General features: G+C 36.8%; 1 protein-coding gene across 4 annotated transcripts in view; it reads left to right on the forward strand.

Moving 5' to 3' along the window:
* Window positions 1–27,459, forward strand: part of LOC145664370 (serine/threonine-protein kinase VRK1-like) — a 53,166-nt gene that overhangs the window by 14,485 nt on the left and 11,222 nt on the right. For all 4 annotated transcript variants that reach the window (XM_081731015.1, XM_081731014.1, XM_081731016.1 and 1 more), the window contains exons 2-5: window positions 1,064–1,293; window positions 4,806–4,864; window positions 13,442–13,511; window positions 23,542–23,738. In XM_081731015.1, coding sequence (XP_081587141.1) covers window positions 1,143–1,293; window positions 4,806–4,864; window positions 13,442–13,511; window positions 23,542–23,738 — 477 coding nt within the window. In that variant the 5' untranslated portion in view covers window positions 1,064–1,142. The remainder of the gene's footprint in view (window positions 1–1,063; window positions 1,294–4,805; window positions 4,865–13,441; window positions 13,512–23,541; window positions 23,739–27,459) is intronic.

A 27,459-nucleotide genomic window follows, 5' to 3' on the forward strand; every position in this document is an offset into this window, starting at 1 on the left:
TTTGACTTGGACTAATACAAGTCGTAATGAACTAACTTGAACTAAATTAGTTCTTCTGTACTCTGCAGTATTTTGAAGTTGTCCGTATGTAATTCTGTATAATGGTTTCGCTTGTGCAACTGTTTATCTTTTTGTCCTTCTGAAATGACTCTTGACATTTATATTAACAAGTATGTAAAGATCAGTAAAATGTATTTTTATCAGGAGTCCTTCGTGAGTGAGTCGACAGACGTATCGGATTTGTGGCCAATTAGTCCCGGTTTCGAGTTCAATTTTTTTCGGATGTAAGCCGTAAAGCGGTTTGGAATCCGCTTTAAGCTTATGTGATCCCTTCCAGCATAACCCGGTTGTTGCATAATAGCACCAAGGCAAAACAAGCTTATTTCTGTCCATATGTGATATAAATACATAGAGTAAATTATTTAAAAAAAAAAAAAAGCAAGAAAGAAAGAAAAAAGAAAAAAACTGGTTTAAACCAAAAAAACGTTTTTTTTTTCATAAAAATCGTGGTTTTTGCCAACCCTGTTAAAGAGTAAATTCATTGTTACGATGCTTTGCTTGTACTTACCCACTCCTTCATCACGGTCTACCTTTTTACTTTCAGCACACATACTGTATTATAAAGGTCAAGAAACACCTGCCAGTTGAGATTTGTATACAAATAGATCTATATACCTAAATAGATTGTGTACAATAGATCTATATATCAGAAAATCTTTATTCCGATTTAACCAAATTTTGGTTCACCCGAAGCACCATCGCTCCCATCGAGTTTGTTTAAACGGGACTTTAGTTTAGCTGTTTTCATTTTCACATTTTATTACACTTAGATTTCTCGTGGAAACAATGAAATGAAGTTGTTACTCGTCAACACCATTCCCTTTCCTTTGTTTTCAAAGAGGAAATTGTGTTGTATTTAAGTTGCACGTCTGCGCATATATATGCGCGAGAACTTTTGCAAAGCTCTCAGATCATTTGACATTGTTGAGAATAATAATTTTTTTCAAATATTCATGTTTTGTTTATAGAAATACAACACTACAGTAATATTTTGTTAATACAGATTTTTTCAGGTGTACAGTTTCTTTTTGCTCAGAAATAAAACAACCACTTCTGTTCCTGGTATATATGCAAGAAAAATAATGGCAAATAAAGGTCGTGGTGGTAGAAAGAAAAACGGCTATAAGCTACCTGATCCCATTCCTCTAGGTGAGGTCCTCACAGATATAGGAAAAAAGCAATGGAAATTGGGGCCTTCTATTGGGATTGGAGGATTTGGAGAAATATATTGCGGTATGTATGTGTGTAAATGGCATGTAATTTTTCGTTTTGCAAGATCAGATCATGTAATTTCTTAATGGTGATAGCTTGTCTTTTTTTTTTTTTTTTTTTTTTTTGTTTTGTTTTGTTTTGTTGTTGTCATCCACTCATAGTGCGGAGGCCATATTATGGAATTAACTGGCAGTACTATATTGGGAAACGTACACTGCGCATTTCTAAGTGTCTGCAGTGATCTTGAAGAAAATCTAGTTTACTCAACGTTTTCCAGGTTACTGCGCTACTCATGTTTGTTTCCTCTGCCACTCCATACCTTGATGTACACAAGCAGTGTTTTTTGTTTGTAAATGTTCATAGTAAGGTTTTTGATCTCCTTGAACTGCTAACCTCACTGCACACTTGTTTGACGTAAACGGAACGAGCTCGTTAGTAGATTTTGAGGGTCTTCGCAGTTTTGTAAGAGGACCATTTTCAGGAGTTTCGGAGTTGTGGAAGGTCTTGGCCATGCCATAGTGCATCTTTCAAAGGTGTTCTGTTGGATAGAGTTCCTTGAAAGAAGATAGTCATGCCTTCCGCAGCATGACTGGTAACTGAGCATTCCACCATTTCATTCATTTCTCATCACCGTCTCCTTTAGCCTAGCCGGCATAACCGTGGGACGTAAAACTAAAAAATTTCATTTCATTTTCATTCATTTCAAGAATTCGGACAGTATTATCTGCTATAAAAATGAGCAAAGCCCAAATGCTGTGGCCAGCATACAATATGAGATCTTGAGGATCTAATCTCTACACTGCTGGGATGTTCAGCTATCATTCCAGATGACATGCAGGTTGATGTGGTAGTCATTAGAGATCCCTGATTACACCGTAATTTAACAGCTAGCATACGCACATGGGCGTGACATTTACGATTTCCGTGTTCTTTCTGGATCAGTATGCATTAATTGTGGGACTGCAAATTGGAGCACAACTTGTCTGTAAAGAGAACGGAATTCTACTTGACATGCCTTTAACTCCGATGTTTTATTCCAGGTCCTGTGGACCTGACTCTACTAGGTAGGTAAAAGCAATCACAACTAACAGTCAGCTTGATGTAGTTTACTTTGACATATCTAAGGCCTTTGATACCATAAACACAGAGTTGCTTTTTTACAAACTCTCTAATAGATATAATATTCATGGTAGGATTCTCTCTTTCCTAGATTCTTATCTTTCAGGGAGAGAACAACGTGTTACTCTACTTGGATCCCTGTCTCCGTGTAGTCCCGTTTTATCCGGACTCAAGGGAGTATGCTGGGTCCACTCTTATTTTTACTCTACATTGACGACGTACCTGTATCTTCTCATCCTCTTCATCAAATATTTTGCTTTTTGCTGATGATTGTAAACTCTTTAGAGTTATTAACACTGTAGATGATGCTTCTTCACTGCAAACTGACATAGAAATGTTAAACAACTGGTGCTCAAACTGGAATCTATCTTTAAACCCCAACAAATGTTCTAGTCTCTCTATCTCCTTGAGAAAGAATGTACTTCGTCAGACATATGATGTCAAAAATGTACCCATCAAACGAGTTTCTTCTGAAAAAGATCTATGCATTGTCTTTGATGAAAAACTCTCCTTTGCGAATCACATCATATCTACCTCATCCAGAGCCATGAAACTACTTGGTCTATTTTTAGATTTCCTGAAATACAAAGTCTCCCTGCCCTTACGATGTTTTATAAGGCTTTCATCTCCTCGATCATTGAATATTGTTCACCTGTGTGGAATACTGCAGTAACTACTAATTTATCTCACATTGACTCGGTTTTAAATTTCTTTCTTGCCATAGTTAAATTTAGAATTCCCAAGTTACGTGATCACTCGAGACAGGAACTAATGTCTTTAATGAACTTAAGTACCTCTGTCAAACGACGACTCGCTGCTGACTTACTTTATCTATATAAAGTTATCAATGGTAAAATTAATTCTGAATTCTTTTACCGCAGATCAACATACTTGTTCCTCCGAGGCGAATTCGTTCTCTAAATTTACTAACTTATGAGACTATCAGTTGTTCAGCGCCCCTTGTTTTACATACTAGCTCATGATTACAATACAGTTTCAACAGATATCAACATTTTCACTTCTGAACGAAACTTCAGAACTCAGTTGAAGAGAATATTGTAAATTGAAAATTGAACCTTCTTTACTGTATTGTTGTATTTGTTACTTTTTTTTTTATGTTCAGTTTCAGCCAAATCGCCTTGTGCTGTATGCAACTTAGTGAATAAATAAATAAATAGATAAAAAGGACACAAATTAATAGTCTTCTAGAGCCGTTCTAGAATGACTGCTTGAGGGCCAAAGTCAGAATCGGTGAAGATCTTCAGAAAGATCTCTCTCGTTGCTTCAGCGTTAAAGTAAACACGATGCTTCCGTCCTCCCATGTTGAATATAACAAATTCCTTTGGATCAATAGTCTTTATGATATTGTCAGTGCTTTCTTTCCAAATAGTCACAGGTGGTAAGTTGAGGTGAGCGTCGTAGTCTATTTTGTGCTTCTTGGGAAGGGGGGGGGGGATGTTCCTTTTGCTCGCGGGCTGCATTCTCTAGATGCCTCCCTGTGTGAGGTCTCCCTACTTGGCTCTCGTGGATCTGCCTTTCTCTTCATCATCTCCTCTCCTGGTTGGATGTGTCTCTTCGTCTGATTATGTTTTCTCTGTAGGATTCCCTTTTCGGCGACTCTGACAGTAGTTCGTCTTCTGTTCTCTTCTCCTTGTTGTGAGCATCTCTCCTTTTATCATTTACATCTCGCGGCTTCTTTGTGAGTGTTCTCTTTGGTGGTCTGAGCATGGTTAATGTGGAAATTTGGTCCTAAATAGGGTCATAGTTCTAACCACTAATTAGAATATGTGGGCCTGAAAAGGGCCAGGGTTTCTCTAATTTGGTGCGTGTTCGCTTCACTAACGCTATCCCAGTGACACAGTATTGAAATCCTGTCAGCTGACTGTCGCCAAAGCATGTTATGGCCAGGGCGAATCTTGGTCCTCAATAGGGGGTCAAGCTGACGGAAAGCAATGCCTATTTTACCAGGAAGAAGTGTATGTATGTACTGTGTAGCAGAATTCCTTTATTGCGCACAATTATTCTTGAAGTCACTACAACCACTTCTTGCTTGACTCTTCCTTAACGATGAATCTCTGGATCTTTTCTGGACATATTTCTACTCTTTGTATGCTGGTGACCAAGTTCTTACCACACTTCTCGAGCCAAATCTGAATAAATTCACCTCATTAAACATAATTTTGTTCCTATTCTTCGACATCAAATGTGGGTCCAAATTTGATACGCGCTGTTGCTGGGTGTACACTTTTTCTTTGTGGTTTCAAGAGAATTTATCTCTAAAGTTCAGACTTTCTGCTTTAGAATTAGAAAAGCTTGAAATACAGATGAAACTAAAGTGAAATTGTATAATTTATTTTGTTTGAGTTGACGTAATTTATCAAATTTTAAACTTTTCTTCTTTGTTTTTCTTACAGCATCAGATGATATTTCACAGCCAGTTAATAAAGATACTGCGGAGTATGTAATTAAAATAGTAAGTATAATTTAAAACTTGAATAAGCTAGCACATTCTGTGTACATTCAAATATTGTTATTACTTACATACACTATCTGAAAATCGAAACGTATAAAAGTGCAATAAATTATATATTGTAAGCAAAGTGTTTGGCTCAGGTCTTTTATAAGAAGTGTAGGAAGAGACACGTGTGTGTTGAATTACCAAACAAAGTGTTGTTTTGTGGTTTGTAACTATGTTGCTCTTTAATTGCTTATGTTATTTTATTTCGTGAAGTTTTAGTTGTCTTTTTACTTGGTAGTTTACATAGTCTTTGGTGAAAGTAAACTGTGTGAGCTAGGTGGAGTCATTAATGGGGTAACAATAATTATGCTGGTCTGCCTGCAGAAATAAATTTCAAGCCCCCATAAGAAAAAAATTCAGGAACTAACTGAGTTAGACTTATATTTGTAGCAAGCAAAATACCAGTTAGTTCATTGATTATATTACTACGTTATATTATCTGTGGGAGTTACTCAGCTTACTTCGCAGATAAATTATGAATATAGGGAACAGAAATTGAGTTTTCAGTGTTCATGTTTCACTGCTGCATGTATTTTAAATATTTGAAACTGTACACTTATTGATCTGTAATGAAACTGACCCATGCGGCGTGTATTTAGGTGGAAAGGAAAATACGTACTGCGATTCCAAATGTTAGCTATTCCTGCTATTTTAAATGTTTATTTGGTGCGTATAAAGTCCTCCTCATTTCAGTGCTACAGTGTGACGATTTTCTTTTCGATTCCTGGCGAGAGCTCGTGTTCCGAATTCTACGCTAAGCTGTAGGTCCACGTCGATATGTTGTCGATTTACTACTACTTTGCAGCACTACTTAAAAGGTTGAAAAAACACGTTAAAAAAAGAACGTTTTTTATGTTTAAAACAAAGTAGTTTTTTTCAAAAAAAAAAAAACGTTTAAAATTTTATTTTGTTTAAAACAACAATCTAAATAGCATATATATTACATTTTCACACGCTCACAGGTATTGCTTGTCATCTATAGGCCTATTCAACCGCTAAATCGAATTTCGGGAACTTCCCTAATCTCGGTCCGTCCAAATGTTCAGTTCCGCAGAAAGAAATCAGGATTTTCCCGATCTCAGTTCACGGAATATGTAGTTTAGTTTCTTTGTGTTACGTTCTACTAGTCGTCTCCATTCTTAATCTTTAAACACCCACTGACGCAACTGCTGTGTCAGGGCTTCAAACCTCAATGACTCAGTCCCTAATTAAGACAGGAAGATTTTTCTGGTACCAATTTATTCCTGAAGGATGCAGCTTTCCGCCGGTGTGCATTTTATGAACATGAGGATACCACATGGTGGTGGGAGGAGGGTAAATATCGTGTTTTTGTTTTTCGACAGTTTTTTGTGGGCCATTCCCTTTCTTGGGGATAGATTCGTAAAAATTGGTACATGAAGCAATGAAGTAGGCCACTACACGTTAATATCGTGTATTTGTACTTCTTGCTTATATGGGGGAGCAGGGAGGGGGGCAAAGTTAGCCAATTTTTGGAGTTTCAGTTTGTTTTTTTTTTTTTTTTTTTTTTTTTTTTTTTTTTTTTTTTTTACGTAAATTATATTTATTTTTACAACAAACATCAATAGCTCGGCCCCTAATTAAGCTAGAAAGATGATTTGGTACCAAAGTGTCCCTGAGGGATGAAGCTTTCCGCCAGTATGCATTTTATGTGTGTAGGGAGTATTTATGTACGGCCGAGAGAGGTAGGATGAAGTTTGTATTTTCAATTTTTCATCAAATTTTGGGGGTCATTCATCCCCCTTTGAGGTACATCCATAAAAATTGGCATGTAAAGCAATGAAGTACCCCCCCTACATGATAGTATTCTGTATGTGTACTTGTTGTTTATAAAGGAAGAGGGGGTCAAATTTGGCTAATTTACATTTATTTTCAGGACGGTTCCATATAAGACAAGATATATTTCACTGAAGTGGTCTAGAAGCATAATTCTTGTTTGTATACATGACGTGTGCAGCAAAAATGATTTGTATATGGACGTGGTACTATGGTGGAGGAGGGGAGAGAATGTCTAATTCAACGAATGATTTCTGTGCTTTTTTCTTTTTTTCTTTTCTTTTCTTTTCTTTTTCTTTTTTTAAAAATATTTCTTTTATAAGAAAGCGAATGCATTACGCAATGGCTACCATTTCTAACATTATTGTCATAAGTATGTGGCCTACACATTAGTATAATTTTGTTAGCGTAGGGTGACTGCAAGGGTTGCCAGGGCCCCGCAGAGTCAATATTTTCATATTTTTAATGTTTTTTTATGTCAGTTCTTTTTCTACGAATACAGTGGGAATTTCACGAATGGTACCTCGTTGGAATCTATGGTCTCGAAGCTTTCCAACGGTGTATAAATCGGGACTGTAATAATTAGGGGGGAGGGGGGTCACCAGAGCCCTGAACGTGACAGTCTACCATTTTGTTAAAATCGCTGGCAGCGTCTAAAGGTTAATTGTGTTGTTATGCCGTAGACATTAATCATTATTAGCTAGCTATCCATGTTGCAGATAGAGATGTATCTTGAAAACTGTTTAGTTAAAATAAGTCATTTGTCATTTGCTCCTTGTAAGCTAGTCACTGCTCTTTTCTATGAGTTGCATTGTATTTGTCAGAGTATTTCTTCTAGCTTATGATGTGAGAACTGTTCATTATTATGGAAATGGTAGTGACCAAAAATGCTCAAGTTTTGAATGTGTGAATTTGGATCTTAGAATAGTGTATAGTGTGTTTAACCTCAGTTATTCTTGGAAATTAAGGAATGTTCAAACACTTCACTTGAATTTCTGTTGGTTTAGTTATACGCATATTGATGTGCAGAATTTCGTTCAATAATTGCTGTTATAATAATAATATAACTCTGCTTGTAATTTACTCCATGCACAAATCCTGCGAAAGATAGGTTGTTTGTTAGAAATTTAAATTGGCTTCTTCAATGTGATATTTTAGTTGTTTTAAACATATCCAACCACCATTTAAAAAAAAAAAAACGTTTAAAACAAACTGAATAAAAGAACAGCCCTCGTTTTAAACATGTTTTAAACACTTGTCTTAAACATATCAACCCTGAACAGTAGGATAGCCGGAAAGATTTGCACCATAGACTGCATTTCTAAACATATAGTATTATATAAATTGTTAGTGTGATTGTAGTGGCAGTGGTTAAACTAATTAATCGCAAATGTGTTACTGTCATGCTTTCCATATCTGCAAATATCGCAAAAATTACACAAATAGCGCGATAGTCGCAAGAACTTTGTTTCATTTGGCTTGGACATCATTTGCTGTTCATGACAACTTTTGTTGTAAACTTGCCGCGATTATTTGAATTGCGCAAAAAATCAAGTTCTATGAATAGTTACCTATATAAGTACCTTTGAAACGTCACATGGCACTACTGAATCGCACGCACTAAATAAACACGAAATATAGAAAGAAACAACACCAGAAAAATATTAAATGAAATACTACCTTACTACTTCATTTTGACCAAGTCATCCGTCATAAACATTTTTGCTTGCATGTATCATAACTTGAAACAACATGCAAGCAGCAGAACGGTGACGTGTGACGTGCTACGTGAACGGTGACCTGCTACAACGTAACTTTCAACTTGTATATAAAGCATACATGTATATGTTCACATTGTACTGAAAGCTTATATTACGCATTACACAATAATTATCTGGAGTAGGGATGGCCACAAAGTTCCGGTTCCGGCGGAACCGGTTCTCGGAGATCCGGTTTTCAGAACCGGTTCTGGGACCGGTTCCGGACCTGGATCCGAAAACCCGGTTCCAGAACCGGTTCCAGACCTGGATCCGAAAACCCGGTTCCAGAACCGGATCTTAAGAACCGGTTCCAGATCTGGATCTGAAAACCCGGTTCCAGAACCGGATCTTAGGAACCGGTTCCAGATCTGGATCTGAAAATCCGGTTCCAGAACCGGATCTTAGGAACCGGTTCCAGACCTGGATCTGAAAGCCCCCAAAGATCCGTAAAGGAAGTACAATGTTCACCTTCAAAAATAATGCAAAGAGGACCATGCACTTGTGCCTTTCCCGCCCAGACCCGCTTGTGCCCCCAGAAAAAAAATTTGGTCCACCAGTGGGTGTTTAGCGAAATGAGTTGGTCAGTTTGCCTGTTTAGCCAATGAGTTTGCCAGTTACCCACTTTATTTAGCCAAATGAGACAAGCTCCCGCCGCCTGGCGCCTTCCTGTCGCTTCCACCATTTCATCTAGCATTCTGTTCACAGCTTGCCAGCAGCTCGCGTTTAGGTAGGGATGGTAACAAAGTTTCGGTTCCAGCGGAACCGGTTCCGCGAGGAACCGGTTCTATTTTCAGAACCGGTTCCAGACCTGGATCCGAAGAACCGGTTCTAGACCTGGATCCGAAGAACCGGTTCTAGATCTGGATCCGAAGAACCGGTTCCAGGCCTGGATCCGAAAAACCGGTTCCGGAACCGGATCTTCAAGAACCGGATCCGTTCAGACCCGAAAACCGGTTCCACCAGGAACCGGTTCTGGCCATCTCTAATCTGGAGTAGTTTAGTGTTGCTAACCTAATTCGGTTTACTAAACAACGCAAAGCCAATGTCCCACTTCTCCCCTAAACATAGCAGACGGTCATTGATGTTTCCAATGGATAGACCTTATAAGGGTCTATAAGTTGATGCTGACGCTGTGCATTCTTGAAGCTAATGATCCTCCTCCTCACTATTTCAACCCCAAACTATAGGGGTAAGTCTCTAATGTCAGAAAACACACAGAGAGATATTTCTATAAAAAATATGTGTGTTTTTAATAAATATTCAGAAAAAAATTGTTATATAAAATTGGGGAAGCTGTGCTCCCTTATTATTGGCCTATTTAAACTGCAAAAGACGATTGAAAATTCTCAGAAAAAAATATATATTCGACTAAATTATCATAGAAAGGTAACATGAAAGTTCAAAAGTTGCTTAGAATTTTTATTTAGATCTTCTGGATGGATGGGTGAGGGGTGGGGGTTAAGTGAGTCCTGACATTTGATTGACTTCAACTGTAAGAGTGCGAATCATGTGAAAACTTTAATAAACACATACATCATATTGTGCTAAAATCGAGTAATGTTTACGAAAGTTATCGTAGAACATATTTTTTAAACCTAGAGGAGAGGAGGTTCTCTCTCTCGTACTCAATTGCTTTTAAATCCAAGTAGTGGAAATGATTGTGAAGCCTTAAAAAAAGTGTACTCTATATTACGTGAAAACCTAATATTATACGAAAAATACTTTGGATCATATTTTAAAATTAGATGTGGGGAAGGTGTAATCCATCCCACATTAGGGAGTAAATTCACCAGTCATTCTTGACTGATTTTAGTCCTAAGGATAGGGGATTACGGAAAAGTTAATCAAAATATACATAATATTGTATCAGAACCGAAGGTGTGTAATATCACTATTTTATTCTTTACTGATTTCAGCTCCTTGCAAAGTGAATGATTGTCAAGCCTGAATGAAAATTACACCAAAATCAAATAGTTATACCAGAAGATATTGTGGAACATATTCTTTAAATTGTGGAGAAATAGTCCATCCTATATTCACGGATTATTCTTGACTAATTTTCATTTCAGGCAGCGGAAGCTACGGAGAGTCAAAGAAAGTGTATATATATATATGGTATCAAAACAATGAAATTTCGAAAATTTATTTTGAAACTCGAGAAGAAATCAGGGTGGGGGCTAGAAGGGTAGATCCACTATTTTATTCTTTACTGGTTGTAACTTCAGCAGAGAGGGTGATTGGGAAGCCTCAAAGAAAATGTATGCTATATTACGCCAAAATCGAACATTTTTAAACAAAAATGATCGTTAAACTTATTTTTAAAGCTAAGGATGGCCGGGCTGGGAAAATTTACACTTCCATTCTTGACAGATTTTTAACCGTAATCTGTGGGGATATAACCAATATCATAAAGCAAATATATATAGTAAGTTTGTCATAATAATAATAATAATAATAAAATTCTGATGTAGGTGAACAAGTAGTCCTGGGTACAGTCCGGTCTAACGATTGTTCAATTCAGCTGGGGCAGTCAAATTTCTCGTTGTGGTCGCCTAAGCTTTTTTTGGATTGCAGGCTTTCCAATGCTCCTATATTTCCAATTTTTCCTATATATTTGCGTCTCTTCCTATAAACCTATATTTTAATGAAACCTATATTTTTGCGGCATTGCTACTTCCACTTGTGAAAATAACATAAGGAGATAATATAACAGCATTAATAGATACTATGCAGAATGCGTGGAGAAAGTATAAAGGTTACTTAAAAGAGTGTAGATCCAAAGAGGCCTCAGTGGCAAAAATTTCCAGAGAAGTAAGTGCGTTAAGAAATGCGAAGCAAGAAGCTGTGTCAAAGGAAGTTTCAAAGAGTGAATCGTCTCTGAAGAAATTGAGTGAAATGGACGAAACAGTACAGAAGGAAATGGAAGTAGCTACTAGACTGATGAAAGATGCTCTGACAAGCTTATCTTCTGCGCTATCAAAAAAAGACATGGTTGGTGTTAGTGTTGCCCAGGCAGTGATCCATACCGCATCCTTGAAGATGAATGAACTACAGAAAATTCAAGACGAGCAGAACAAAGAGAAACGGAAGATGACAAATAAGCATATTCAGGCACTGAAAAAGATGAAAGTTACACTGATACATTTACTGTTGTGTGTACTTCCTTAGATGCACTAAGTTCTCTGTGCAATTGTGTATTTAGATACTTAACAATCCAACTCTATGTATCATGTGTTTTGTGAATTTTTAATGAATTTTGTATTGATATTTGCTATTCATATATATTATTTGAAAAAAAAATGAATTAACATAGAAATGATAGGATCTTGCAAGTGATGAAACTATTCACATCTTGGAGGCGAGACTTAAAAACACTGTTTTTCTCAATTTAGATCCTTTTTATACTTTCCTTATGGTCGTTGCTTAGTAGTAGTAAGCTACGTACGAAAACACTAAGAAACTCGTATAAAACTTTGCAACGAGATAATTACCCATTTAGCTATATTTAGAGTAGAATGTGTGTTCATATAATAATTGATGTAATTTCCATGTGATTTTTGTTTTTTATTTATTTATTTATTTATTTATTTACTTATTTATTTCTATCTATTGGAAAATTGAAATATTCCTTCCAGTAGATAGAAATATTGTTATATGAGTTTCTTTGTTCCTTGTTCGTTCAAAATGTTCCAAATGCACAAATGTTCCTTCAAAATATTTCAGTAAATAATTGAAATATTCCTTTTTCACAGCTTCACGAAACCTATATTTTTTCGTCGTGATTTCCTATATATATATATATATATATATATTTTTTTATTAGCATTGGAAAGCCTGGGATTGGCTCTTACAATGGTTCCACTTGGTCAGGACAATGAGATAGTCTTTAGGCCTAGCGACTTACAAGACGTCTTATGAAATGTATTTAAGAACTGTAAATCGCTTAGTTCGTATTTATTAATTACTTAAATGGCGTAAGTGAAGAAAAATCGAATCTGTGACGTAATTAAATTTGTATATATTTTAGTCCTTTGTTGTAGTTTGTAACAAAGTTACCATTTGTACTTGCTTGTACCTACACTACCGTTCAAAAGTTTGTTGCCATTGAGAAATGAAAACAGAAAAAAAGTCTACATCAAAATCATGATTAGGAAGAAAACATTTTTCAATATGACAAAACAATATCGAAAAAAAAAACAAGTAAAGTAAAAAATATGTTTTTTTAACGGAAATTAAGCTCTAGCCTCGTCGAAGTGACTTTCTCTCAAATTCTTGACATCTTATTGATTAAGTTGTTAAAGTATGCGCTATTCAGTTATTTCCATTCAGGCTGTAAGCAGTTTCCCAACTATGTGACACTAGTTAGAGACCGACTTTCCACTCTTCTAGTTCATCTTTCACTAACTGTTGGAGACAAGTCAGGTGAATATGATGGCCATTTCGTTATTTTTATTAGATCTTCGTCCTGTTCTTGTTCAAGAAATTCTCGACATGCTTAGATCAATGTTTTGGCTTGTTGTCTTTTTGCCATATAAAACTAGGATTCATAATATTTTGCCCAGGTGGTATAGCATAGTCTCGAAGAATTTTTAAATATCTTTCTTTTTATAATGTCCCGTCCATTTTCATCAGATTGCGAGCTCTCCAAACCTCCCCACCCCCTCCCTGAAAAAAATCATTATGCTACTATGCTACTTTGTTTTTGATTTCACTTAGTATGACGACGTGAAATCATATAAATAAATATATTTTTTTCAATATTTTTTAGACATGTAAAAATGTGATACTTCCAAACTTTTGGATGATAGTGTAAATCTACACGCCATTTGGACTTGAAAAGTTTCATTTCGTGTATCCTCGATGCTGAAAAGGACGTAAAATTCTAGTCAATGTGCCTAAAAGTTCTTAACTTGTAAAGTATTTTCTTGCTTACAACATAGTTATAATTTATTATAGAATTAAACTTATCTTTTTTCAGGAACCACATGAAAATGGTCCCTTATTTGTTGAAATGCATTTCTACATGAAAGCAGCGAAGTCAGACATGAGTAAGTTCTAAATATTTACCTGATTTATTTATTGCCTTTTGTACTTTGAACTTTTTTCTTTTTAAACTTTCGTGAATTTTTTCCTTATTGTAGTGATACTGGTGCAATAAACTCACATAAACATATACGAGCATTTAATTCTTTGTCTATATAACGTACATTACTTGTGATTTGTCCCACTGGACGAAATTTCCTTAGGTTACTTCTCTGTGGACTTAGAGTTATCGAAGAGCTCTTCCGTGGCTAAGCGGTTAGCGTACGCGTCTTTGGCGTGGGAGACCCGGCTTCGATTCGCGGCGGGAGCTCATGTGGTTCGGATTCCACGTTAATCAGTAGGTCCACGTCTCATATAGCCTCGCTGCTGAACGGGACGTTAAACTCAAAATCAACTCAGAGTTATCGAACACTTCAGTAAGCTTAGCGTTTTAACTTACGAACAAACCAAATGTACATTTACTTATTGAAGGTCTAGGATGCATATTTATTATATAGAGGGGGGAAAAACTGTTCTCAAGTTGCATCCTGAAAATACCAAAACAAATTGTTCCAAGGCATCACTGGTCCATTTGTTAATGTATTTTCTTCAGCTACGCTACCAACTAAAACATGGTGATAGATACTGTCCCTCCATAAAAATCCTTGCTTAAATAGAAAACCTTTGCAAGGAGAAAATAAATTCAATTAGTATTATTTTAGCACACCAAAATCCAAAACGAAAGAATCGTGGTCCAGTAAATTACATAAGAAAACAACTACCAACGAAAATATCGTACTGTTATTACAGAACGCGAGTTTGTGCGGGCGAACATCTATATCGCAAATTGTAATTAGTAAGAGGTGTGATGGACCCCGAGCTGATATACAGATCCCACACGAGGGATACATGCTGATAATATTATTGATAAGACCTGTGGACAGCAAACCTAATTTTTCAGGAACTTTCATAGGTCTCTAGAAAAGGAATGACGTTTTTGCGTCCGTGTGTCTGAGACTCCCACACAAGTTTGGCCGGATTTAGTGGCTGGCTATTCCATCAAAGCAATATCATCATTATAAGGAAATGGTGACAAGAACATCTCAAAGAAGACAGGAGTAATCGTCCATGATATCGAATTCGGGACGAACAGCACTTCGAAACTGACACACATACTGCCCTAAGACTCACATCTATATTTCTGAATTGTCAGAGTACCATTCTCAGTAATGAGGAAGTCGGTGTGGGCATCGTGATGCACTGAACCACACTAGCAAACCATCACATCTATCGTTTGAACTTCGTCCAAACTTCGTTGATACATTGAACTTCGTCCAAACATGATTATAATGTAGATTGGCGCCTGTCACTGAGAGCTAGATAGTGGTCATTTTGTGAAATTATAGCCTTACACGATGTGTATGCAACACACCACTTACCTGTTAAAATTGATTCCATCAGCGTGACATAACAGTTAATAATATTTACAGTATGTCTCCCAATACTTCTGCCTGTTTGGCCTGCCACCAACTGTTTTTGATTTTAAGGGGAGAATGGTGACTCGGTGGTAGAGCACTTACCTGTGGTCGTGGGGTCCTTGGTTCTATCCCCGGCCAAGTAAGTTTGTGGTGGACAACATCGTGTCCATGGGTTTTCTAGGGTTACTCCCGTGTCCTTTCACAGTTTCATTCTATATCATCATTTACTTGCCTTAATCATTCAGCTCCCTTAGCCTAAAGGACTTAATCGTGGGAGGTTAAACTAAAGCTTTTTTGTTTGTTCTTGATTTAAGAGAAAGGTCTAAATGCTGATACGTATAACACGGAAAATTAAACGGGAGAATGTTTTATGCGTGCATTGCGAACACACTGCACCTGTAAGGGTATACCTGGGTACGAACAGAAGATGGAATACGTGAACCTCAAAGCAAAGTGAAAGAGCCACAATAATAACGTAATGCGGATCAAATGTCTTTTCCCTGCATGGCAAGCAGCGCACCAGTTCAAGAATTTCAAAGTAACTGTTGTCTTATTCCCTACTAATAATACTTGTTCTCGTGGATAAAATAATATAGTTATCAAAAATAATAAAAACACCTTGACAACTTGTGAATCACTTCCAGAGATTTCGTGGAACGTTCTTCTGCAGTGCAGCACTCATTATTTCAGAGATAATTGCTGCTCAAAAACTGATCATAGGTCTTCAATAATGTCCAAATAATCAAGAGGTGGTGGAAATTAGCGGTTAGGCTGTGTGTTGAAGTTCATCCTGATATACTTTCAACAGGTCTTGTCTGTGTGTATTAGTGAATTATCATCTTGGAAGACTACATCATTGTTAGGAAACAGTATCTGCACCATATGATGTACGTGGTCATCTAGAATGTGCATATAATCAGTATGAGCAATTTATCCTTTCAAAGTAATAATAGAACGTACGAATACTGTAAATTGTGACTCATACTAGCACATACAAGATATGTCCCGAAAGTAATGTCACCAAGTCAAGTATGAAAAAATATTTACATAAAAATAATAATAAAACCTGTACATTAAAATTCTTCAAAGTATTGTCGTCATGCGTCGATACATATTTGCCAGCGGGATTTCCAGTCTGCGAAGACATTCAGAAGGCCTGTTCAGGAAATACGTTTAAGGCCATTTCACAGGCTGCTTTCACATCGTTAGTTGTTCTTTCAGGGTGGATTTCAAACGGAGAGACAAAGAGAAGTCAGTGGGAGCGAAGTCAGGACTGTAAGGTGGCTGAGGCAGTGTTGCCACGTTAGATTTGGCCAGGTAGCTGCTCATAACGAAAGAATTGTGAGCTAACGCATTGTCATGATGAAGTTTCCAATCGCTGGTAATGCCTGGTCTGACGCACTGAATCCTTGCTCTTAGTCTCTTAAGGACTTCTCTGCGTAAACTTTAGTTAACGGTTGACCTGGGAGGTACAAACTCGCGGTAGACAATTTCCCTGATGTCAAGAAACACAGTGGGCATAGTTTTGGTCTTTGATTTGTTCATTTGAGTCGTCTTGGGCCGAAGAGACTACGAGGTGTGCCACTTGGCACTTTGCCTCTTCGTTTCGGGGTCGTATTTTAATATCCATGTTTCATCACCCGTGATAATATTGTGTAAAAGTAAGGATCATTCACATGCATTTCCGAAACGTCTTGACGAATTTCCACTCGGCGAGATTTTTGGTCGTCGGTCAGAATTCTTGGGACAAACTTTGGGCAAACTTTTTCTCATATGCAGATCCTTTGCCAGGATAGTTTTAGGAATATTTAACGTCAGCTGTTAAGCGAACAGTCGTTCGACAGTCTATTTGCAAGTTCTTTCACACGAGTCACATTTTTGTCGTTTGAGGAGATTGATGAGCGTCCAGCGCAAGCTTCGTTGTCGACTTCTTCGCGGTATTCCATAAACATATTGTGTCGTCTATAGACATGCCTTTATGATAAACACTCATCCCCGAAGGCCTGTTTAACCACTGGAAAAGTTTCCGCTGTAAACTCACCGAGTTTCACATAAAACTTAATTGCGTATCTTTTTTCTAGTAAGCGCTGCATCGCGACTTGTACAAGAGACGAAACAGAGATTTACGAAATTACCCGTCCTTCACCTCCGAGAGCTCTGAGGTAGTACTCGGTAGCATGGTAGTACTCACTCGGTGAGGACTGAGCAAATACTTACTCGGTATTTGACTTACACCACCATTATTCAGGCGGATAGAGTACGCTGTAACGTTCAATCGCTTCACAATAAAATGTATGACATAACTATCCGAGCAGACCTTGTAATAGCTTCTATAGTTCTTTCTGGGCGTCCATCATATATAAATTCAGCCTGTTGTTGGAAACAAGATGAAAGGTGACTTATCAGCCCATATTACTCTCTTCTAGTCATCGGTGGTCCCTTGAATGATTGATGGATTATCGTTTAATAGGGACGTCAGCAGGGAGGCTTTTTGTCCCCGTCACGTCGGCGGTCCAATGTTCTGTTCTTGACATCACTTTCTTTTTTCTCGCTACCACGTTGGTGGTGTTGATATGATATTTTGAAATCCCAAGTTGACTGTGGATGGTGAGGTTACGCAGTTCTCGTCAGACCGTGATTATAGGAACAGATTGTAGATACTAAATAGGTTTTGCTGCCAGGCGTTCACCAGTACCTGTATGGGTTTTCGTAAAATCATCTTCAATGTTCGGCGAACAGTCTCACCCAGACTTGGTTTATGCTCATTTTCCTCTTCTTAGATGATATCTTAACAAATGTTCTGTATTGCCGTGAGTATAATGTTGCTTTCGATATACTTCATACACTGGGAGACTTGGATACGTTTTCCCATCTAACTCCGCAATCACAATTTGATCTCTTAGAAAATCGGAGAGATTTTCCGTTTTGCGCCACGGATGCCTGTGCTATTTCACACTAGAACCTACAACACGTAATTCACGTCATTTTAATTGTTTCGAAATAATAATAATGATAATGTCAAGGTGAGTTATTAATAGCTTTACATATTTTTGGATGCTAAATGTGTAAATGTGTTCGTATCTGTATTCGCATGAGCATTGAGTAGCATGTTTAAATTTGTCATGCATGTTGATAAATTTATGTAATCAGATGAAGTCACAGCTGTTATCATTAAATATTGTTAGAATTACTTGTGATTTATGCAGTGTTGTTGTGATGAAGAATAATGCTGAAATCATCTTGTTCTCAAAATGAGCAAATTGTGCGTTGAGTGTTTTTTGTGAATGTGTGATAACCAAACGTGAAATAACTTAAGACGAAATAGAATAGCACAAACATTATCATACTCACTTCGTTTACTGGCTTGGATTCGACTTTTGGTACTGAATAATGTAACTGAGTGATCTTGAATTTCTTTGTAACATCTATTTACAAAGGATCTAAGCGTGATTTTTAGCCTATGGTAATGTCAGTTTCGTTTCTTTCCTAATTAAAATGTTCCGTTATTATTTTCTGTAAGTTCAAGATCGTTTCATCTTTACATTGTTCACGACATAAGTACCTTAAATAAGCTTTGGAACCTATGTTGTTCTGCGACTTTTGGGAATTACTGACCCTTTTTTCATATTTATTTTTTTTATTATTGGGGGGGGGGGGTTGGAGGAAATACACGTGCAGTATACCACTCCAGTTTTTACGTGGTTTTAAGATTCCTAGACTTTCAGGCATGTTAATGTTTTGGAAAAAAATGTGTACGGAAACCGAATGGATTCTAATATTGACTTATTAAGTTCGACTTTCAGATGTGTCCCACAATTATGCATTGAGGTTAAAGGAGACCGTGATGATGAGACGGATGATAATGACGGAATGACGAAAGAGAAAGGAAACGAGAGAATTCCGAGAAAACTCACACAGATTGAGATTTGTTCATCACCAAGCTCACTTGGGAGTTAAATCAAACCACGGACAATATGCGCCAAATGAGCGCTCTACCATTGACCACCACTTTCTCCTTTAAAAATATATCTTCGTGTATAGTTGTTATTACTAAAAATTCACTTTTTTTTACTTGAATCAAAACACCGCAGCAGAGCTTGTTGCAAAGTGACTTTTAGTGTGAAGTTTTTCTATTGAACCCGTATATGTGTACGTATTGATTGAAATATTGCCCCCTAAACATGCCTATACAGCTTGACGTGTAGAGAAAATGTACAGAAGAAAAAGTGACTTTCGGTTATTTGCAATGCTATTATGATCGCTGTTCTTCGACACAGTAAGAACTGTAGAGTGATAGTAGATGGAAAACGATGTGAAGTGTGCAATCTGTTTTGCATCTCAATTCCAAAGGTGCGAAAATACGGTTGCTGTACGTGAAGCTGGATTTAGTACCTATTCAGAAAACTAAGAGGTGTCGATTGTAGTGACCAATAAGATGCATTTGACTATACTTTGATGCCATCATTTCAACGCTGCTTGTACGAGGCGCGTATCAAAGAAAGAAAAAAAAAAAAAGGTTATTGTTTATGAAGAAGGACTAGTACACGTAGCACGCGTATAACCATCAGTGTAGAGTTGTGTACGTATGTGTGACAGCGAGTAACAGTGGGTGCCATAATATAAAATACTGCTAAATGAGAAGATCAACCAGAGTGATACGGTTTCTTTGCGCAGATGGGGAGAATGCAGCAGAAATTCGTTGGAATTATGTGCCATCTATCAGCAGTAATTAGTGAAAGCAAAATACTTTAATTTGCTTTGCTTTTCGGGAAGTCTGTTCAAGTGAAAATAACGACGAAAAGAACGATAGGGTTCAAGTTAAAACGGACAACCTTTAAGAGCGTGTGAATGAAAGTATGACCCAATCTTTTCTTTACCATCATTACGCAAGCCTTGAAGTTTCCAGAAATGACTGTGAGAACAGTACACTGCACTGTGACACCCTAGGTTATCAGAAACTCTGTGCAAGTGGATTCCAAAAATGTGAACTGACGTTCAGAAAATGCACATGGATTTTTGTGGAGCAGTGAAAAAGAGTGGAGATTTAGCATAGTTTTGGCATAGTGGCTGGTGAAGAAACCTGGATTTGTAACGTCACTGGTGAGTCGAAGCAGCAATGGATGCAGAAAGTGTCACTCAGATTCCCCAAGCCAGAAAAATTCAAGCAAACACAATCAGGCCCTAATATTATGGTAACTGTGTTCTAGGGCCACAAATTTGTTCTCATTGTGGATTTCATAGAAGTAGGGAGAACTATTACATAGGAAGTCGGTTGTTAAACATTTCGCTAAACTGCAACGTACCATTCAGAATCTGCAACTTGGAGTGATAAAATTAGGAATTCTGATGATAGTGCGCGCACACACGTAGCTGTCCATACTGTCTACGCAACTAATCAGTTCCTGTGGGAACTTCTTGACCATCTCTGTGCTGTCTTGACCTTACATTAGTGAATGTCGCCTCTTTCTTCATCTCAAGAAATAGGTTGTTTCCTAAGCCAAATGGTTTCGGAGATCTATTGATGAGCGAATCAGTGGATTTACTCATATAGATTATGTTATTGAAGTGGAGTTGAGTAATGTCTGTAACTAACTTTAAAAATTGGAACATTCAGTTATCAGCGTAGTCGTCCAATCAACTTGGAAACAATTCCTACTACCCTATTCCGCAGATCCGATAGAGGAAAAAAAAAAATTAAACATCAATTTTCTCAAAACTCCGTGTAGTCAGTAACCACGGATCCGTGGAAAACACTTGTGCAAAATTTTAAATTCCTACACCTAACAGGTTCAAAAATTTAGTGAGCGAGATAAAAACATTCCAGTCCCTTTTTCTCGGAAGATTTACATTTTGGAAAACTTGCCTTAGCTTCTGTCTGGTGCTCAAGGTGGATATTTATGCAGAATTTCAGATTTCTGCACCAGTTTGGAGATCTGGTGAACGACGAAAAAGCATTCAATCTCCTTTTGCCTCGGAGGACTCACATTTCCCAAAACCCTGCCTCATCCTTTGTCTAGAGTCCAAGGGCAGTGTTTATTACAAATTTCAAGTTTCTACGCTAACAAATGTGGAGAGTGGTATACGACGAAAAAGCATTCGAGCTTCCCATCAATTGACGCATTTCGAAAAATCCTGTCTTATCTATAGTCTAGGGTGCAAGGAGATGATTTATTCAAAATTTCAAGGTTCTGCGCGTAATAGTTCCGAAGATCTGGCAAACTGCCAAAAGTCATTCAAGCTTCCCGTTCCTCATTATGGCATGCATTTTGCAAAATTCCTTTTTATTTACAGCCTAGGGTGCAAGCAAAAATTATCCAATAGAAAGGTCTCTATTTCGACATGCCATGTCGAAACACGAATATTGATTACTATTGTTGACGGATGTTGATAAACATAACTTGATTAAACTTTTAAATTATGTCAAATCAAAATTTGAATTATGCCGAGAGACAAGATATTAGCTGACCTTTGATGACTGTATTTTATGTATATTTAAATTTAAAAAAATTAAATGCAATTTAACATTTATATATATATTAAGTTGTCTAGAAAATGCTGAGCTTTAGGAAGTGAAACTTGAATATACATTTATTGTTATTAGAAAATAATTTATGAAATCAAACATGCACCGTTTTGTTCGATGACATCAAAAGAGCTCCATCTGTCTAACGTTTCCAGGATTAGCTAGGATGTTCCCGTTCCTGTTCTAAACCCCACTCAATGTGGGCTAACCCTGTTTTCTGAATCCATTTATTCCTTAGCATTAATCTCTCATGTTCTTTTTTCTTCTTTCCTTTCCACAATCTTAACATTCGTTCTTTTCTCTTAGTCTTACAAGTAAAGGTAACTTTGTGTAGTATTCGCATACATTTCTTTGTTTACAGTGCACGGATTCAGAAAAATTATTATCTAGTTTTCTAAATCCTTGTAGTTGTTCATTCAAGTGTTGACATTCTTAGTTTAAGCTTCTTGTCTGTGACATAACCTGTATTTCTCTCCACTATTTTTAAGTGTCATGAATGCTTGCGCATTTCTGTGATAGTTTCATAATTCCCTTAATTTTCGTCATAGCTTGCGTCCTCTAGAATCACAAATCTATTATGAATTTAATCTGATATTTCTTCTAAATTTTGGATTCGTTTTCTAACGGCAGGTATCCCTCTGTTTACAGCTTTATTGTTTGTCGAAGGTCTGCTGTGCTCCTCTGTACAACCGGGGCAGTATTTCTCTTGTTGCGTACTAAAACGTGATCAATTTGGTTTCTTGTGCAGCCGTGCGGAAATGTCCACATATAATTATGAACATCTTCATGCTCGAAGTATATGCATATATTCATTAGGTTTTTGAAAGCGGAACTTCCTTTTGAGATGCGTGTATATTTACACCGAAGATGTCATGCGTATGATATTGCACGATATTTTTCAAACCAATACTCTTAGTGTTAGATGTAGTCTGTAACCATCTACCTGGCAGTCAAACGGCTTGGTGATCCCCGATGGAGGGTGATTTATTTCTTGTTCTACGCTCGTTTCAAACCTGCTCTGGAGTTCACCTAACCTTACCTGAGAAAATCTGAGCGTGGGTGTGGTGCTAACTATATTACTCATGGGCCATACCAGCCTGTTCCGAATGGAGGCATCTCTTTTTATCGTTTACTTCAATCTGCGTAACATATTTAGGTTCTTCCTCAGTGAGGAGCTTTATTTGTAGCTTTTGGTTAAGACTCTTCACGATGATCTAGCAATAGGTGTATTATTTTTTTCTTCCTTTTGGCATGTATTTACAGTATATGACACACTTCGTCGTGATAATTGAAAACGGTAAGTTTTAGTTTAAACTATTGTAAGCAGGGTGTCTATCGGTCACGAAAGTCATGAAAAAGTCACGAAATCAGAAAACGGTCATGAAAGTCAAGAAAAAGTCATGAAATTTAGTTTTTGGGTCACGAATATTTTTATCTGTACAAATATAAGCACAAATTGGAAAATTTTGTTCTATGAAGCGTCAAAATTCACCACCAAAAATGTCTTTATGATGGGCTTTAGACGCTATTAAATCGCAAGCACAGCATTCTTCTATCGCAGGCATGAAAATTGGGCCTAATTTGCACCCAAATTTGCTGTTGATAATGTTAGGAAATTTTATGGTTCGGTAAAGAAAAGGTCACGAAAAAGTCACGAAATTTCATTTTGGAATTTTAGTAGACACCCTGGTAAGGAATTTCCAAGAAGCCGAGTGAACAGCATGCTCTTTTTTGCGTATGGTTTCAATTTGGAACTTTGTCTTCATTAATTTATAAAGCGTAACTACTAAACGTAAAACAAAGTTGTGATATTCTTTTGTTCGATGTTTTTACTTACGTCTTTTCTTGCAACCTGTATAAAGTCTGTTTTTACTTCTATATTGGATTCTAAATAACAGGAATTCTTCTATTAAAGTAAGGTTGAATTATTATCTGTTTGTGAAATTAGTGCTACTTCTTATGTGTTACATTGTGAGTTCGAATGTAAATAGTAGCGCTATAATCTGCATGTGTGTGCATTTTTTTTTCTTAGTATCATACATATTTTGCTTGCAGTTAATGAATGGAAGCAGAAAAACAAGTTGAAATCGTTGGGCATGCCGAAATTCATTGGTTCAGGTTCGCATGAAGTGAATGGTCAAAAATATCGTTTCCTTGTAATGGAAAGGTTCGGCCAAGATCTATGGAACATCTTCATAGCTAATAACAAGGTTTTTCCCCGGCCGACCATTTTCCGCGTTGGCCTTCAACTCGTAAGTACTATTAAGGTTTATGCTAATATATATTTGTAACTATCCTATTAGTTAAATTAAAATGAAAGTTTCAAAAGTTAGTAAAATTGCAAAAATGTTTCAGGGTTTTAAATATATATTCTAGAATAGACTACAACTTTTTGATACTATGCCTCGATTTTGTCACAGAAAATCGTCCGTCACTTCATCAAATTCCCGTTTATATCAAAGAACATAGACCTAAATCGTTATGTAACAAATTAACCTAGCAGAGCTTGCTCGTATCTCAACGTATAGCATTCTCACCTTTGTGCTGGAGATCTGATGTGACTCGGATCCCACGTTAAAATCTAGGGCTTGGGATCCGAAACGATTTTCCGATCAATTTTTTTAAATATCCATTTACAAATGTTTCGCAAAACGTTTTCCCTAAAGGAGGTGTAACGTTTTGACGATTAAACGCTTAATAGGAGCACTGTTAAACTCGCAAAGATCCAAACAATAAACATAGGATAGTAAGCACAATAAATAATTTTGTTGAGTCGTCGTGCTTCATTTGCTTGATAATATTTGGAAGTGTGTGTGATTGTTTGGAAAATCATTGCATCTTTTTAGCATCACTCTCCCCTTCCCCGCCATAATATTTCATTCTGCTCGCAGCAACGATATGAAAACCTTCATAAATTAAGGGTATTGCATATATATATATATATATATATATATATATATATATATATATATATATCAGAGCTACGGAGACGTTTTACCTTTTTAATTGTGCCGAAAAAGTGATAGGTCTGTAGCTAATCTCGAACCTCGAACACACACAATATCTTATTTTACCTCTTTATTCTCTATCTATGCCTATACTTTAATCTGAATTCCTTAAATCAATCTTGTTCCATAAACTCACTTTCAATCTTTACTTGCATTATAATATAAATCTTGTTATTTAACATTCATAATCTTCCTCTAATCTTGTCTTAACTAGTAACGGTCTAGTATAATCGTTGCAAGTACTTTGTGCCATACTCCAATATCCAACAAGGTCCTCGTTAAGATCTGATTTCAAATCCTCAAACTGTTTTCTGACGAGAGGAATATTTATAAAAAGAAACGTTCGATTTTTAAAAGGATTTGTAATCTTGCTGTATTGCTCCATATTTTTAGCAAATTACATTGTAAAATGTTTTCATGAGTTCCCCATACTTGTAGGAAAGGACTGAAATGTTCAGTTCTAAACAAATTCTTACTTCCTAACATACCAACGTAGACAGCTCTTAACGTAATTATATTTCATGCCAGCATCCTTTTTAGCTTCTTAAGAAACCTATAACAGACTTGCACACGTTAGCAATAGAAAGATATGTAAAACTGTATCGTGATTTCAAAATTATACACGATGTGATTGTCAACATTTATCATTAATAAAAATCACTTTTTCTTTCTTTCCTAAATTAGGCATGTTTAGCATTTATCAACATTTTTCACCCAACAACATCCTTTCCTCTGAAAAAAAAGAACTTGTATCCTATCTTTCAGGTTTCTTGTACCTTTCTTAAATTGCAATTAGCATTTTCCTTAATGCCAATATATTATTTTGTTGCACATCAATTCGCCGGTTCTAGGAGCAAGGTCCAGTCTATACGGTATATACATTAAAATCTCTCAGCGAAGTTCTCCAACTTCTGACGGGTTGTTAAAAATGTATGCAATCTGACGTTATCAAGGTGGTATACCACACGCTTTCTGTTGACCAGCTTTGCCGTGTATTTTAAATTGCTAGATACACTCACGCTAATTGTCGATAGTGCAAGTTCGAGCCAATCATTCTGTTCAGCAGCAACATCTCATAATGCGCGATACTTTCCAATCCCACCAAATGCACTACATAACCTTCCTGGGCGTCAGTGTGGGCTTTGCCACACACTGTAGAGCTTCCACGATTTGTTTCGCGCAGTGTTATAGTTTATCCACTTCTCATCATTCATGATCAACCACTTAAGAAATGGCTCGAGCTTGTTACTTTTTAGTAGAGATTCGCAGACAGAAATTTAGTCGGATAAATGTTTTTGAGTCAGATCACGTGGCACCAAAATGTCGAACTTCTTTTTGTAGCCTAGCCAGCTTTCTGCAGATGGTTCAGCATCATTTGGTAATGGGTGTTAAGTCATTGGCGATATGTCACTGTTCACTGTTCTGTGATTTGTCCTCATTGCGAGAAGCATCTCGTACGTCAAAATTTCGAAAATGAAAGCGACTAAATCATCCTTTGCTTTGGTTTTGATAACACGTTGCCCATAAGCAGCTCAGATTTCTTTACGTCCCTGCGCAGCATTTGCACTTTTATCGAAATAACATTGTAAAATATAGCGCTCATGATTCTCTCATCTGCACGTTTCAGTATCTGACGTCTGATATAAGAATTCCACCACTTTTTGCTTATCTAACAACTTCAGCTGTCAAATAACGTTGGGCCTGAACTTGTGCGGTTCATATACCCTGAAATTTAGGATACTAACGCCATTTCGTGTAAAAGGCTTAATACTTATTGGACGACGTAATATATATCTAACATGTTTCTGGATACAACCTGCAGGGCGATTTTCAATGGAACAAATAACTAAAATCAGTTACATAGATGAAAAAAAAAAGTTTCGATTCCTGATGGGAGAGCCTTGAAATTACTGTGAATCGGATTCCGCCTTAATCTGTAGATCCGCGTTGCGTGTAACCCCAGTTCTGAAAAAGAGCGCTAAACTCCAACCATCAGACAGGTTTTCTTTTGTCTGAGGCTGCATAACTGTGGGTGCTTGGCTTGGGATTATTTTTGGGATCAGAAAGTTCATACGCAGGATAATTTGTGGGAGGAATTTTATATCCCAAACCTGCTACATGTTGAGCTTTTAAAATCATTAACCAATTATATGAGGTAGGCTTGGGAATAAACTACGTATAAGTAAATAATAAAAGTAAAAAATAACAGCTTAAGACTTGTATTTTAAATATTGACGTGTCATTGCTGCCTAGCATACACAGAAGAGAGAGGGACTAGTCAACGTATAAATAGCAAGAGTGCTCTCTTTTTCAGAAATCCAAGAGGAAGATTACCATTTATCTAAAAGGATTTATTTATGAAATCTCTTTCATTTGTCAAAGGAATGTGGATCATATCAATAGTATGGTGCTTGCTTTGACGCCGCATGCGGATGGTTTGACAGTAACAACTATGTGCAGTATATGATTTAAGTATGGCGAAAGACATAAATGAGGAATATTAGAGAAAATTTGAAAATAAATTTTCTCTGATTTATAAAAGAAATACTCGAGTATTAAGATGTATTATAATTGTTAATATATGCCATGGTCGAAAAACAACTTGAATAAGCTTTTTCTGGATAAGTTACCCAATGTTCTTATCCCAAGGAATGATTGTAGTAAATAAACGTGTTTGTTTATTCTAGCCTAACGGATCATTTCACTAGGTTTTACTGTTAGTTTCTTCTGGGAGAACACGATTCAGTATATCAAATATATAGATTCATATTACTTTAATATTTAGGTGGTTAAGCCTTAGAACAATCATATAATTATTCAGAGGTGAAGACACCAATAATTACGTAAATACACACTCGAATTCTTCTAAACCTTTATTCCTAATCTGTGCCTGTCTGCACTCTATTCACTTTACCAATCATACACCACAATTACAATAATTTTGTTTTAATACATCAATTTTGCA

This window comes from Thermobia domestica, chromosome 11 (genome assembly GCF_964235325.1).
Source record: "Thermobia domestica chromosome 11, izTheDome1.hap1.1, whole genome shotgun sequence".
Taxonomy (NCBI): domain Eukaryota; kingdom Metazoa; phylum Arthropoda; class Insecta; order Zygentoma; family Lepismatidae; genus Thermobia; species Thermobia domestica.